This window comes from Myotis davidii, unplaced genomic scaffold, assembly GCF_000327345.1.
Source record: "Myotis davidii unplaced genomic scaffold, ASM32734v1 scaffold68, whole genome shotgun sequence".
NCBI lineage: Eukaryota > Metazoa > Chordata > Mammalia > Chiroptera > Vespertilionidae > Myotis > Myotis davidii.
In genome coordinates this window covers 300,529-316,932 of record NW_006300376.1, presented here as the reverse complement: position 1 = coordinate 316,932, position 16,404 = coordinate 300,529, and the positions used below count along the sequence as shown (strand labels likewise).

General features: G+C 40.3%; 2 protein-coding genes across 2 annotated transcripts in view; one reads left to right on the top strand and one right to left on the bottom strand.

The window, feature by feature from the left end:
• Positions 1 to 9,250, bottom strand: part of AK9 (adenylate kinase 9) — a 97,866-nt gene extending 88,616 nt beyond the window's left edge. Inside the window, exons 1-5 of the mRNA XM_015572748.1 lie at positions 9,128 to 9,250; positions 6,087 to 6,150; positions 4,404 to 4,456; positions 4,213 to 4,309; positions 1,946 to 2,058 (exon numbers count right to left, since the gene is read on the bottom strand). Coding sequence (XP_015428234.1) covers positions 1,946 to 2,058; positions 4,213 to 4,309; positions 4,404 to 4,456; positions 6,087 to 6,150; positions 9,128 to 9,244 — 444 coding nt within the window. The 5' untranslated portion in view covers positions 9,245 to 9,250. The remainder of the gene's footprint in view (positions 1 to 1,945; positions 2,059 to 4,212; positions 4,310 to 4,403; positions 4,457 to 6,086; positions 6,151 to 9,127) is intronic.
• Positions 9,251 to 15,425: 6,175 nt separating this feature from the next.
• The window catches only part of FIG4 (FIG4 phosphoinositide 5-phosphatase), a 104,038-nt gene continuing 103,059 nt past the window's right edge, over positions 15,426 to 16,404 (top strand). Inside the window, exons 1-2 of the mRNA XM_006777189.2 lie at positions 15,426 to 15,442; positions 15,503 to 15,712. Coding sequence (XP_006777252.1) covers positions 15,647 to 15,712 — 66 coding nt within the window. The 5' untranslated portion in view covers positions 15,426 to 15,442; positions 15,503 to 15,646. The remainder of the gene's footprint in view (positions 15,443 to 15,502; positions 15,713 to 16,404) is intronic.

Genomic DNA, 16,404 nt, shown 5'->3' with positions numbered 1-16,404 from the left:
TCTTTAGAATATGATGAAAGACATAGGCTTTTATTTCATAAAAATGCACATACATATAAAATTTTGTACGTAATTTCAGGAGGTTCATAAATGCTGAAGGAATTATGGATCCCAGGCTAAGAACTTTTGCTCTAGAAATTCCAGGTTTTGTCCCCAAATAAGACTAAACCAGCGGTTCTCAACCTGTGGGTCGCGACCCCTTTGCGGGTTGAATGACCCTTTCACAGGGGTTGCCTAAGACCATCGGAAAACACATATAATTACATTTTGTTTTTGTAATTTTGTGATTGATTAATCACTATGCTTTAATTATGTTCAATTTGTAACAATGAAAATACATCCTGCATATCAGATATTTACATTATGATTCATAACAGTAGCCAAATTACAGTGATGAAGTAGCGACGAAAATAATTTTATGGTTGGGGGTCACCACAACATGAGGAACTGTATTAAAGGGTCGTAGCATTAGGAAGGTTGAGAACCACTGGACTAAACCATCATGTACTGTGTGTTGTACTGAGTTCGGTCTCACATTCGGCCCTCTGATTGCACTGCAGAAATTGCCATGGGCACTCACTGTCACACTTATAAATGGGGTTCAGGACTTCATCCTCTGCATTGACAATCGCTTTCAGTAAGATCCATGTAAGATATTTCTCTCCTTTTTAATAGGACTCGTTTTTCCTGAGGAATGGCTTGCTTGTCTTTTCATGGTCAATGTAAATTTTATGTAACTGGCCATACTTCCCCTTCTACTCTGGCTCATCAAACTTAGAACCAAATTGATGCCTGAAATTTAGTAAGCATCTGGCACTATAGCCTTTGTGCTCTTGTTCCACCACGTTTTAAAATACCTATACAATCTATCTTTTCCATGGCTTAGACATTATATTTGGCTTCAGTTAATTGTTTGCGATCTTTTCTTCTCTCTATTACACACGTTCACGTATGTGACAGTCTCAAGATCACAGGGATTTCGATTGGTCTCTGACCATGACCTGTGGCTGGGGCTGTGTGCTCAGCACTGCAATACCACCTCTCTCTCACGCTGACCTCCACACACCACTGGGTCCCAACACCTGAGCTAAAAACCATCTAATTTATTTTGAGCTGTCAAGCCTTTTGGAGAATCAGGCAGGGTATGAATACAAAAGCTTATCATTCATTTTCTTTTCTTTCTTTTTTAAAAATATATTTTTATTGATTTCAGAGAGGAAGGGAGAGGGAGAGAGAGACAGAAACATCAACGATGAGAGAGAGTCATTGACCGGCTGCCTCTTGCAAGCCCCCCACTGGGGACCAAGCCCACAACCCAGGCATGTGGCTTTGACTGGAATCGAACCTTGGACCCTTCAGTCCGAAGGCCGATGCTCTATCCACTGAGCCAAACCAGCTAGGGCATCATTCATTTTTATATAAACAAGTAGTCCTCACCTCACTGTATTCTTATCAAAATCTCATGAGGCAGTTATCACCATCTTTGTAAAGAGGAACTGAGGTTCCTAAATGTGCTTGCCAATGAGAAAGGAGAGAATTGGGAACAGGAGCCAGCCTTGATTCTTAATCAGTCTATTTCTTTAACATTCATGTGTCCAAATCATTTGTTTGTTCTTTTATTTTATTTAACTAGAAAATGTATTCGGTGTCAACTAGGTGCCAGATATTGAGCTAGTTTATGTAAGACATGGCTCCTGCCTTCAAGTAAGGCCGAGTCCAGAAGGAAAATAGTCAATGACAATATAGTGAGGTAATGTGATAGAGAGATGAGATTAATGTGAATGGTCATCAGAGATGTATTTAAGGTTTAAGAGTGTATAGCTCAGTCTCTATGACTGATGCATAAATTAGTATTTCCCTAATTACTTAAAATTTTTATAAACAGTCCTTTAACTTCACTTCCATGAAAAAGAATGGTTAACTATACTAGAAAACAACTTCTTACCTTAATATTGATTATAATATCAGGTTTCAAATCTAGATTTTTAATTAAGGCTATTTGCTGCAAAGTAGTCATGGCATCCTGTGGAAGTGTTGGTATTTCAGTGATAATATAACCTGTAGAGTAAAATATAATTTTTAAAGTGTTATATTACCCATGTGAGAGCAAGGAATTATTATTGCTTTACAAAATGTCATCTAATTTCTGATGAACACTAATGCAGGGGATGGAACCTGCAACAGAGGTAGTGCCCTTGACAGGGAATTAAATCTGAGACCCTTCGGGTCCACAGGCCAATGCTCTAACCATTGAGTAACTGGCCAGGGCTCCTTATCAAGTTTGGTGAAGGATCAAGAATATCCACAATTATCCTAAAGACCATTAAAATACCCTTCCTTTTCCAATTACCATTGTGTGAAACTGAATTTTCTTCATGTACTTCAACAAAAACAATATATTGCAACAAACTAAGCAAAAGCAGATGTGAGAATTCAACTAGGTCTTCTCTTAAGCCAGACACTAAAGAAATTTGCAAAAATAAAATATCACTAAATATTGTGCTTTGAATAATATAATTATGTTTATAAAATATGCTATTTATGTTAACATGGAACTGTTTTTTAAATATTTTAAACATGTTCTAGTTTTAATTTCTAATATGGTAAATACTGATAGATATAACCCATAAGTAAAAGCTCCTTTGGAGCCTCAACAATTCTCATAAGTGTAATGGAATCTTGAGAACTGCTATCCTATACAATGCCTAGAGTAGTGTAATAAAAAAAGCTACTAAGCATCTGTTGGTAGATGAATAAATGTGTCTCATAAGCCAACCTCAAAATCCCCACTTAAGAAGATATCGATCACAATCTTTTATTAAAAAAAAAAATCAGATCAACAACTCTCATGGTAATCCAAAACCTCATTAAATATGTCCGTTTCTCCTATACTTTCTCACTTTACTTTTTGCCTCTATGCGTTGGACGCTGTTCAGAGAAGCAACCCTAAGCAGGAAGGGAGATCTGTTATCTTGGGTTTGGATATGTGAGTGTTACCATGATTCTCTCCTGTTTTACTATAATCCTTAGTTTCCAACTTGGCTTTCGCTTCCTTATTTGTTCCTGCTGTTATCTTTGAAACACTCTGCAAGAGGAGTGGCATCCCGAGGCATTCATTCTATTTGAGGCTCTTTAAGCGAGCCCAAGGCACCACTGCAAAAATACAGCCACGCATGCAGCCGTGCCTTCTCAGGAATTGGAGCCTGAGCCAGGGTCTTTCTCTGCTTGCCTCCTCCTGCTGTTCTGGCTTTCTTGCTTTCCTGTCTCAGCACTCCCCTAGTTTGGTCTGGCTCCTGTCGTTAATCTAGTCCTCACTTGATTAACAAATTCTTTTGAACTTGTTTTCAAAGCTTTGACCAGTGCCTCCTCTGGACGTGTTAATGTCCAGGTCTGACACATCACAAAGGTGGGTGCTGTGGTGAATGGGGCAGCTTGCCCAACCCCAGACTGAATTCAAGCAATCTGCATATAACCTGGCCCAGCTCACCCCTCCCATCAGACAATTCCAAAGCCCCGGGTCAGCAACCTGTTGGAATGCAGGGAGGCTTCTCAGGTCCACAGTCAGGAACTAAGCTGGGTGAACAGACTGAAGCCTGCCAATAACTAGAGCCAGAGGACAAGCTGGGGCTATTCTCGTTTCCGTTCCTGCCTGAGAAGTGTGGATTAATACGGAGAAACCTAAATAACCCATTGACAGGACTTAGTAATCAAACTCAGGGTGAATGGGAAAGCAGTCAGCGGAAGCTGTCAGCACTGGGAGGAGGATCACAGCAGCTTTTTGAAGCTTTTGCTGAAAAACACAATGCTAAAAGAAGACTGGATCATGTAAAGTTAATTCATACAAAAGGAGAGTATAAAAAAATAAAATAAGTGAATAAGCAAAACTATCTGAAGTGCTGGATTGAATTCGGGCTCTGGGACCTGTGCCAGGGCAAAAGAAAGAGCAACTCCAGAAATTCTGCTCAGACAGAGCACTTTTTAAAAAATATATTTTTATTAATTTTTAAAGAGAGGAAAGGAGAAGGATAGAGAGGTAGAAATATTGATGAGAGAGAAACATCGATGGGCTGCCTCCTGCACGCCCCTACTGGGGATGAAGCCAGCAGACCTCCTGGTTCATGGGCCCATGCTCAACCACTGGACCACACTGGCTGGGGAAAGCACAGTTTTAAGGATGCTCTGATAACCACCAATGCACAGAAATAAACATACCAAAGTGAGAGATTTCTAGGGAGTTGAGCTTCTCCAACATTAGCTTTATGACAAGTTCATCTGGAATGCTTTGACCACTCATCAGCATCGATTGCAGCTAAGAAAAGCACAGATATTTTACATTACTGTATAATATACCTGTGATACAGTGCTTTAAAAAAATAATAACTTTGAAATTTAGATTTGTTTACCATAACCCCTGCTTCGGTTTCATTGGCAATATGTTCTTCCAAAATTGTTAGAGCTGAAATAAGAATTCAAAATATCAGCACAAAGTGGTATTAGAAGTGTCAAATTAAGAAACACATTTGTGTGTTTTGTAACTGGTAACAAAGATTAATGTTTGTGTATCACTTTAGAGGGTACAAAGCATGTTTATACACAAGTGTAGAAGCGGCAGAATACTTTCCACAGAGAACCCGTCTCTGCCACCTGGGGGACGCGAACTTCCTAAACACCACCATGCCTCAGGCGCTTATCCCCCGTATAATATGCAAGAGAATATGAGTGTGAAATGAGGCTGTGTATATGATAATGATTTGGAAACTGTGAAGTATTGCACAAAAGTATCTCGACTATATTACTTATAACCATACCGTTATATCCAGAGCCCATTAATTTTGTATGCTGGTTGTAAAAAAGGGAAATATGTATCAAGAAATTATAAAATAGATAAAAACGGAAAAAAAAGGGTCCTAAAGCTGAAATTTGAATAATGTGTTTCCTTTTTTTTTTTAAAATGTTTTTATTGATTCTAGAGAGAGAAAGGGAGAGGAATAGAGAGAAATATCAATCAACTGCCTCCTGCACACCATCTACTTGGGATTGAGCCTGCAGCCCAGGCATGTGACCAGACCAGAGGTCACATAAACCTGTGACCTCTTGGTTTATGAGTTGATGCTTAACCACTGAGCAACACCAGCTGGGCAAGTGTTTCCTTTTTAAGAGGAAATATTCCATCTCTTGCTAGAAAATGTCCTGGGATAGAAATGACATGGGAGGACCCAGGAGCTATATTATATCCCTAGCTGCTAATAACCTATGGAACACTTGATATTCTTTAAGATTTCCTACAAATGAATTTTTTGATCAAAAAGGAAATTTTATTTTATTTTTTTAAAGTTTTTGTGTGTATATTTATTGAATTGTTTCCCTCCAAATGAGTATTCAATTGCAATTTCACTAACAGCCCATGGAATGTTCATTTCATACATTCTTGCAAACAATGACTGTGTAGAAACTTTAAAAATTTACTGCCAACTTGATAGGCAAATATGAATCGGTGTTATTTAAATTAGCATTTCTTTGAATAACAATGAGGTTAAACTCTTTTTTTCTTATATTTGCCTATTGTTTCTACCTTTATGAATTGTTTTTCAAAGAGGCCATAAGTAGTTGTATTGATTATCAGAATATTTATATGTAAAGACATCAATCCTTGCCTTATATATTGCAAAGAATGTAAGTCAATTTATAAATAATAAAAAATGAATTTATCACTGAAGATAATGAAGTGCTGGAAAATATTCCCAAGAGCAGTTGTGAGAGTTTCTTCTGTGTTCATGTTTCAGAGGAAGACACTCCAAAGACACACATCCTCAACAGCTCAAAATGGTGAAACCAGAGAATTGGAAGCGACAGAATGGAATCAAAGACCCTTCATAAACCCTCCTAAGTTTTATGAACAAAACTAGGACTTACCAAAGGGCAAAACATGTTTGACTCTATTATAAAGATAATTCACTGGGTTGATAGTTATGTGTGATAAAGCAAAATGTTAGTCACAGACTATAGATAGGTTATATGAGTGTTCATTATATAACATTTGAAAGTTATTATACTAAAATATTGGTGGGGGGAGAAGTAAAATTTACCTTCTACACGAATACATTTCCATTCGTGTGCTATTTGACGGGCTAATGTTGTCTTCCCAACACCCTTAAAAAGAAAGATTATTTAAAACCCAATAAAATCGCTATTTGCCAGTGGAACAGATATTCTTATTTTAGAAGATTCTATTGACAGTTACTATTATCAAGTGAACTATTTTCCAAAGTAAATGAAAAGTATACCCAAAAAATCAGGAAACTGTACCAAAATAATATTCCATGTATTAAACACTTTTGAATGTCAAATCATTGTGATTATATTGAGATTCATCATTTTAGTTCCTTCTTAAAGTTCATAATCATGAACTGTTTATGGCCAACTTCCTGCAGTCCCTCTCCCCCCAGCCGGCTGGCCCCCCAGTAAGCCTTGATCACCATCCAGGCCGAGGGACCCCACCTGTGCACGAATTCGTGCATCAGGCCTCTAGTAGATAATAAAAGGATATCATAAACACATTTATCCAAAATATATTTTAAAACAAACAAAATGGATAAATTCTTAGAAAAATCAGTTTCTTAAGGAAAAAAAAAAAGGAAAACCTAAGTGGTTCTTTAACCATTAAGGAAATGGGGTCAATAATTAAAAATGGGGTCAGTAATTAAATTTTTCCACAAAGAAACCAGATGGTTTTGTTGAAGAGCTCCATGTCTTACAAGACTTGGACTTCATAAGACTTTTATTTAGTAACTCCCAATAGAAAAAAGTCCTTTTTTTAAAAAACATATTTTATTGATTTTTTACAGAGAGGGATAGAAAGAAACATCAATGGGAGAGAAACATCGATCAGCTGCCTCCTGCACACCTCCTATTGGGGATGTGCCCGCAACCAAGGTACATGGTTCGATTCCTTGGAATCGAACCTGGGACCTTCTAGTCTGCAGGCTGACGCTCTATCCACTGAGCCAAACCAGCTGGGGCGAAAAAAGTCCTTCTTAATGAATATCTTAAAGTATCACACTCTAAGATAAAAGATCACGTTAATGAAGTAACAGCTGCATCTGGTTACATTCATTGTTGATTTTTAAACTCTGTTATGTTTTTAGAAACATAATAAAATTATTAGAATCATTTCTTGGTATCTGTCCTAGGATCCATATAACTTTAGGTTAAAAAGCAGGATCCAGCCTTTGGTCTCTGCTGTTCTGAAGAGGTTCTAACCAGCTCTGGCTCCTAGTGGTAACTTACAACTAGCTCTGTGGTTGCAAAGAGCTCTCATCTAGAGGGCCTTACTGGAGCTGCCTAGAAAGGCAAGCTGTCTTATGACAGCCATTTCTGGTTCCTTCCTGTTTTGTGGAAAGACAATGCATAGGTTCACTGACACATTATGGGCCAAGATGAGGCACCTTGCCTCCCAGTAGCTTCAGATATTAATGGGAGAACTTCCCATTTGTCCTGATATTGTCCCCCCTTCACATACCCAGAGAAGCTCACAACAAAATCCACAGGAAGTTTTATATGCACATTGAGTCTGATGTAACCTTGGGTCACATACAGCTAACACTTGTCATTGTACAGTGTTTTGAGGAGTTAAATTCTTTGTAATACAAAACCAAAGATAATGTAGGTTCCTTTCCAATTATAATGCACAAGAAGAGAGAAAGTTATACATTTACAACCAATATTGTATCAGGTTTTAAGTCATACAATGAAAGTCTAACAAACACTCAAAAAAATTAGAACACTATGTGATTTTCATTCTTAATTGGCAACATAAGATTCATAAGATTATGACTTTAAAAAACTAAAAAAGTATACTAAATAAATACTTCTTAAAAAAGAAGGAAATCTTACCTTTTGCAAAAGCATGGATGGACCTGGGGAGTATTATGCTGATTGAGATAAGCCAGTCAGAGAAAGACAAATACCATGTGATCTCACTAATTTGTGGAATCTAATGAACAAAATAAACTAACAAACAAAATAGAAACAGACTCATAGATGTCAGAAGGGAGGAGGTAAGGAGGCTGGGTGAAAAAGGTGAAAGCCATTTCATATCACTAAAAACATGGCTTTTGCTAATAATTGCAAATAAGTTAAACACATGTATTAAAATAATAATAGGGGTCCAGGGAGAGGGACTGTGGGAGTGCACTAACCAACAGAGGGTGGCTCCTGCATTGAGCGTCCGCCCCCTGGTGGTCAGTGCACATCATATGACTGAACTACTGGCGGGCTGGCCAACTTCCTGCAGTCCCTCCCCTCCCCTGGCCCCCCAATAGACCTTGATCACCAGCCAGGCCGAGGGACCCCACCTGTGAACAAATTTCATCCACCGGGCCTCTAGTATATTAATAAAAAAAATGGACAAAGTCCCCACCTTTGTGAAACTTAGGGTCTCATTGTGGAGGCTCATTAATCAAATAATTCCCAAATGTCTTATTATGAGCAGTGAAAAATATCATGAAGGCAGATTCCATGGTTCAGTGAATGTTTTAACATGATGATTTGGGGAGGTGAAAATAGTATAATATACAGATGATGTATTATAGGATTGTACACCTTAAACCTATATAACTTAATTAACCAATGTGACGCTAATAAATTCAATTTAAAAACAGAAGTACAAATTGGTCCTTAGAGCATAGTTATGGGGATGTAAAGTACAGCATAGGGAATATAATCCATAATATTCTAATAACTATGTATGGTGTGAGATAGGTACTAGATTTATTGGGATGATCACTTAGTAAGTTATGTAATGTCTAATCAATGGGGTGTACACCTGAACCTAATATAATAATGTATGTCAACTGTAATTGAAAAATAAAAATTATTTAGAAATGAAAAAAAAAACACAGAACAAAAACTGGCCAAATTAACTAAGTTGTTAGATACTCTAGGGCGGTGTTTAGGGAGAGAGTGTGACGGTCTGGAGTGCTGTCATGCTCAGTGCCTCTATCTGAGTGTGTGCAGTCCATAGAAATGCACCCAGATGTACATCTATGAGTCATTTTCTGTATGCTTATTATCCTTCAATAAAGTGTTTTTTAAAATTATATCAAATAAGTTAGAAGAGATAACTTACTGGTTTCCCAAATACAACAAAGCAAACTGGTTTAGATAACATAAAGTGTTTTTCAGCTTCATCTTCATTAAATATATCCACAAAAGGATGTTCTTCTATCTTCTCTTGAAAAGTCATAATAAAAAATACTGCAATAAGAAAGAGTAAGATTGTTAAAGTGCCTAATTTAGTTGGAATAAGTAGGTAGGCTAGGGAGAACTAAAATACCCTATAAATTTACTTAGCCCAGAAGCCATTTCATATCACTAAAAACATGGCTTTTGCTAATAATTGCAAATAAGTTAAACTCATGTATTAAAATAATAATAGGGGTGTGGGGGAAGGGACTGTGGGAGGTTGGCTGTGGGCAAGCACTAACCACCAGGAGGCGGCTCCTGCATTGAGCATCTGCCCCCTGGTGGTCAGTGCACATCATATGACTGAACTACTGGCGGGCTGGCCAACTTCCTGCAGTCCCTCCCCTCCCCTGGCCCCCCAATAGACCTTGATCACCAGCCAGGCCGAGGGACCCCACCTGTGCACGAATTCGTGCATCAGGCCTCTAGGAGATAAACACATTTATCCAAAATATATTTAAAAACAAACAAAATGGATAAATTCTTAGAAAAATCAGTTTCTTAAGGGCAGAAGCCATTTCATATCACTAAAAACATGGCTTTTGCTAATAATTGCAAATAAGTTAAACTCATGTATTAAAATAATAATAGGGGTGTGGGGGAAGGGACTGTGGGAGGTTGGCTGTGGGCAAGCACTAACCACCAGGAGGCGGCTCCTGCATTGAGCATCTGCCCCCTGGTGGTCAGTGCACGTCATATGACTGAACGACTGGCCGGCTGGCCAACTTCCTGCAGTCCCTCCCCTGCCCCAGTCGGCTGGCCCCCCAATATGCCTTGATCACCAGCCAGGCCGAGGAACCCCACCTATGCACAAATTCGTGCATCAGGCCTCTAGGAGATAAACACATTTATCCAAAATATATTTAAAAACAAACAAAATGATAAATTCTTAGAAAAATCAGTTTCTTAAGGGGGAAAAAAAAGAAAGGAAAACCTAAGTGGTTCTTTAACCATTATGGAAATGGGGTCAGTAATTAAAAATCTTCCCACAAAGAAACCAGATGGTTTTGTTGAAGAGCTCCACGTCTTACAATCTTACAGATTCTCTTTCAGAAAAAAGATAGTATAGACCTTTTTTTATGGGTCTCATATAACCTCCATACCTAAACAAGAGAACAGTGTGAAAAAGCATAATTATGTGCCAATTTCATTCATGAATAAGATTTTAAAAATCTTAATCAATATAATAGCAAGTTGAATCCAGCAATATATAAAAAAGATAACAACATCATGATCAAGTTGGGTTTTCCTCAAGAATTCAAGGCTGGTTTAATATGAGAACATTAAATTATCACATTAAATTAAAGGAGAAAAACTATATGATTATCTTAATGGAAAAAGTATGGGACAATTCAACACCCTTTAATTATTAATAAAAGATAAATTAGGAATAAAGGAAACTTCCCTAACTGATAAAGAGTATGAAAACAAGACACACACATTTAATGATTAAATATTTAAGGAGTTCTTTTTAAAGTCATTACAAAGACAAAAATGTGTAATTATTCTCAGTTGATCCGATTACCTGTACAGAAAACTCAATCATGGATAAATTTTAAGAGTTAATGAGATAATCCACTTTTCTGGATTCAAAATCATTGTACAAAATTCAGTTGTATTTCTATACACCAAACAACAGCTAGAAAATTTTAACAAAAAATAAATATGACTTAATAGCAAACATATAAGTAGCCAGGATTAAATATAATCAAAGATAGATAGGCCCTTTATGAAAAAATTACAAAACCTTATAAAAGACTTTAATAAGCAAACTTCAAAAATGGAATAAAACTATGTCAGAGTGGTCTGGGACACCGTTCAGGGAAAAAAAAAATGGATTGAGGGGATTATATGCTTCTAGGTACATGGGATCTGATTATACTTCTCTATGGAAGCTAAGAATTTTCAAATGGGCTTAATATAACTAACATTATTTTAAGATGTCATTATGAAACAAGACATAGCGAGAAACATTACTAGTATATTAAAAATACCTAAGATGAATACTTCATGAATGACAGGGCTGAAATTTTAAGCTTTTTATACCAAAAATATAAGTCATACTACCATGAAATGTAGTTTTAAAGGGGAAAATGCATCTATACCTTTTAGAAAGATGGTGCATTTATTAAAGAAACTCTATTAAGTACTAAGACTCTATTAAATACTAAGGCCTGGGATGAGGCTACCTAGGTGGACGTCAAAAGTACCTTGAATCCCCAGGTTCCCGAGTGCTCTGCGGTAACAGAAGCAGCCCCTCCTCCTTTCTGGAAGATTTCAGGCTCTTCTGGCCTGGCCTAGTGGAGATGCCTCAGGAGACAATGCTTGCCTTCCACCCAGATTTGCCTTCACCCTCCCTCATAGCTTCTAGAGCAGTAGCTGCGGTCAAATGTCAGCCTAGCCCAGAGGTCAGCAAACTCATTAGTCAACAGAGCCAAATATCAACAGTACAGCGATTGAAATTTCTTTTGAGAGCCACATTTTTTAAACTTAAACTATATAGGTAGGTACATTGTTATTAAGTTAATTAGGGTACCCCTAAACTGGCCTTTGCTAAAAACGTCCTCAATCTGATTGAGGTACGTTCGCTGAGGTCGACCCCTTCCAACTCTCCCATCCACACTCGTCTTGTATACTTGTTTCGTCTATCTCCTTTCCAAAAACAGACTTCTGCGCATGGGCCACAAAGTTTCAATCGCACTGTACGTGCATGCCCGCATGTGGTATCTTGTGGAAGACCCGCATGTGGCTCGTGAGCCGCGGTTTGCTGACCACTGGCCTAGTCCAACTGGTGAGGCACTGGTACAGGAAAAATAGGTATTAGGCACCTAAAGAGCTGAAGGGCCTGGCTATAATATGCCAGTAGAAACCAGGAAAACATCCTGGGAGATCTTGAGAGTGCTGGGTAGGGGAATGTTGACTGGATAAGACTTTATTGACATGTGGGCTCTCTCCCAGGACTCGTGCTTTAACATCTGGTTAGGAGACCTGGAGTGGGTCCTAATTCACTTGGTCAAGGGCCTGTAAGGAACAAGATCAGAAAATAAAGGAGTTTGGAGGAAGAGCATGTGAACGGACAAATGAGAGTGGTACAGCAGTCACATTCTAAGGCAGCGGTTCTCAACCTGTGGGTCGCGACCCCTTTGGCGGTCGAATGACCCTTTCACAGGGGTCGCCTAAGACCATCCTGCATATCAGATATTTACATTACGATTCATAACAGTAGCAACATCACAGTTATGAAGTAGCAACGAAAATAATTTTATGGTTGGGTCTCAACATGAGGAACTGTCTTTAAAGGGCCAGAAGGTTGAGAACCACTGCCTAAGCCTTAGGCCCTAAGGTGACCTCTAAAGAGTCACACCCTTGTGTAATTCTCCTCCTCTGACTGCAGTCTGTGACTTGCTTCTAAACATAGCAAAAGTAATAAAAATGTCACTCCCATAACATCATGTTATAGAAGACTCCATCTTAGTGGCCTGGAGAGAGACCTCCTGATTGGCTCTGAAAAAATAAGTTATAAAAGGACCACATGGCAAGGAACAGTAGGTGGCTTCAGAAACTGGGTGCAGCCACTGGCCCCCAGCCAGTTAGAACACTGGGACCTCAATCCTAGAGACAAACTTTGCCAACAATGTGACTGAGCTGGGAAGTGGATTCCTCCCGAGTTGAACCTCCAGATAGAAATGCAGCTCAGCCAACACTTTGACTGCAGTCTTGTGAGGCCCTGAGCAGAGGATCTAGCTAAGCCATGCCAGGGCTCCTGAACATGGAGGCTGTGAGATAATAAATGTATTTTTTTTAACATGCTGCATTTTTATTTATTTCAGAGAAAAAGGGAGAGGGAGAGAGAAATACCAGTGATGACAGTGAATCATTGATTAGCTGCCTCCTGCACGCTCCCTGTTGGGGGATCGAGCCTGCAAACCAGGCATATGCCTTGACTGGGAATTGAACCCTGACCTCCTGGTTCATAGGTTAATGCTCAACCACTGAGCCATCTCAGCTGGCAAATGCGTGTTTTAAAATGCTAATTTGTGGTAATTTGTTATACTGCATAAAATACTAAACAAAGGAACACAAAATATGTGGAGCTTTCTCACAAAGCATCCGTCTCAGAAGAGGCAGTCACCAACCAGGGGGTCAGGGTGATTATCCAGTAAATGCCAACTGGTCTTTGTCCTTGGTCACCTCAGTGCTTGCCTCATGGGCTCAGACATGGAGTAAGCATGTGGCAGGGATGGAGGCAGTATAACAAATTACCACAAATTTAGCATTTTAAAACACGAATTTGCCAGCTGACATGGCTCAGTGGGAAAAGGGAAAGCTTGGAACTGGGTTGCTTCTTTTGAAGCGCTTCTCCGAGTTGCAGACAGAGCCATTCCCAAGTCAGTCTGTTTTTTTCCGGGTCTACGTCTTGCCTTTATGTCCCAGATTCTGGCTGAGCAGCACTCCCCCTGTGGGAGCACATTGACCACCAGGGGGCAGCTCCTGCATTGAGCGTCTGCCCCCTGGTGGTCAGTGCACATCATAGCAAACAGTTGAGTGGCCTTAGCATATAATGAACATATTACACTTTGGTTGGTTGAATGGCCAAATGGTCGACCGAAGACTTAGCATATTAGGCTTTTATTATATAGGATAATTGAAAACTAAATATTGGAAAACCAGAATTCAACAAATATTTTAAGAGTTGTTATCCTAAATAAAAACATTATGCAAATATTTAACTCATTTTCAGAAGAGTTGGTTTCCATTATAAATGGAACCGAACTAAATATTTTTCCCCAGTTAAAAGATCCAAGTCAACGCAAAATACCAAAACTGACATGGTCACCTATCTAGTTCTTAATAAAAGGAGTACCAAACTGTGAAAGGAAATTTAAAATGATTAAATATTTATTTATTTTAAAAGTTCTGTAATTTTTCAACTTTGAATTTATATTATCTCTAATGTCACATTATATCATATAATTTCTAATATCACATTATGTGTTTACACTATAATTCAATGTACATTTTTAAAGTGTCCTTACAATTTTAGCAGTTGAAAAACCCTCTAGCAGTGGGTCCTGAGGGTTACACGGGGCCCCACTCCTGGAAAACCTCGCACTCTGCCTAGGCCAGATTAGCTGCCACTCCAGTATTCATCGTATGCTCCCATAGTAGGTGCTCAGTAAATGTTTCTTGAATGAAAACATTAGTCTTTCAAAGGGGAAAAATTTTTTAAAAGCGGAATTTGTGGAGATTTCGAAGTTTACTTTTGCAAGAAAAGTAACTGGTCTGGGGTCCCCGCAGGAGGTGGAATTCCATCAATCTGTACCATCCCTACTTACCTGGCCGCAAGGGACCCCAGCGGACCCCACTGGTGGGCTACAGCCGCCTCCGGGAACCCTCGGATCTGTTGAGCGGTTGCCCAGGGAACCCCGGCAGGGTAGCGCGCAAGGACGCTTGGGAGGGGGCGGGGCGGGGCTCCGGGCTCAGGGCTTGGGGGCGGGGCATCGGCGGTGCGACTGTAATTTGTTTTATTTTAAATATTTACTTTTGTACCTAAATTGGTATTCATAATTAAAACACACTATATTTTCGCAAATACAGAAGGCGATGACCAGAGAGAGCGCATGCACTGCCCATTTCTGTTCACACACACCAGGTGGAAGGAACCTGCCCTGCGCCGCGCCGCTCCACCCTCCCAGTCCATTTGCAGAATTTACAAATGGGTAGCCTCCGGCACAAATAGATGACCAAGCCCAACGTTGCCAACTTCAGGTGGTTAAAAAAAAGTCCTTGGAGCAAGCACCCTCCGGACGATGAGGGTAAAATAGGCAACAAAGGGATGTGAGGGGAAAACGCTGACATCAGCGAAGCACCATCACCAAGCAGGTTCCCAGGAAAATAAAGGCACATGCAGACCCGGAAAAAACCAGACCGACTTGGGAATGGCTCTGTCTGCAACTCGGAGAAGCGCTTCAAAAGAAGCAACCCAGTTCCAAGCGTTCCCTTTTCCCAAAGAGAAGGTCAGACAAACAAGGGGCTGCACTAACTTGCACCGTCTCCGCCCATCTTTTCTTCCGCCCGCACCAAAGACGGGGCCCTTTGCTCCCTCCCCGGCAGCACGCAGGCCCGGGCACCGCCGCCCGCCTCCCGATGGTACAGCCTCCACCCCGCCCACTGGCCCTGGGGCGGGGCTTGCCTGGAGGTGGGGCGTCGGATCCGGAAACCCTGAGCTGAAGCCAGTCAAATACATCTTTATCTTTAGTGCCCAGGAGGGGTTCTTCCCGGCTGGACCTGGTGTCTAGGTTCCGAGGTGTCTTCTTTCTGGTCTTCTGGGGCGATCCGGAGGCTGCCGCAGTCTGGGCTGCGGCCTGGTGCCCTGCCGTGGGGGCTCCTATTTGCTGGGACCATGCCCGTGGCCGCCGCCCCCATCATCAGCTCCGTCCAGAAGCTGGTTCTGTATGAGACCCGAGCTGTGAGTACGCGGGGCGCGGGCGGGAGGATGGAGGGCGAGTGCGAGTGGACCGGTTAGGGCGGAGGCAGCACCCCTCTACCCCCAGGTTCCTCGTCCCAGCCTTGCGGAATGGGCTTTGCCCAGTGATAGCACCCAAGACACTGGTGCTTTTGCTGGTACGTGTTTCCACTTACAAGATGCGGTGGGAACACATTGGAAACAGGTGCTTGTGGCATCTCAGACACTGTTCATGCTGTTCTGTAGGAGTTACTGGATTCTTTTCAACTTTCAAAAAGTTTATTCGAGTTCTATGGTTCACTAGTTACAGTACAGGCATGGGTATTGTGTGGTTGGAAAATAAAGCATAGCTTTTCTAAATTGGGTTTTAGGGTCTGTGTTTAAAATTACACTTCATGATAACAAGATTGCATATAACAAGATTTCTGATGCTATGGAATGTCTTATAAGGCACATTAAGTGGAACTTGGGTTGTCTTCACTAGATAGAGTACAAGAAGGTACTTAACAGTTTCTCAGTTTTAACATGGTCCTAATAGCGTGTCTGCCTAAGGCAGGGGTGGGCAAACTTTTTGACTCGAGGGCCACAATGGGTTCTTAAACTGGACCGGAGGGCCGGAACAAAAGCATGGATGGAGTGTTTGTGTGAACTAATATAAATTCAAAGTAAACATCATTACATAAAAGGGTACGGTC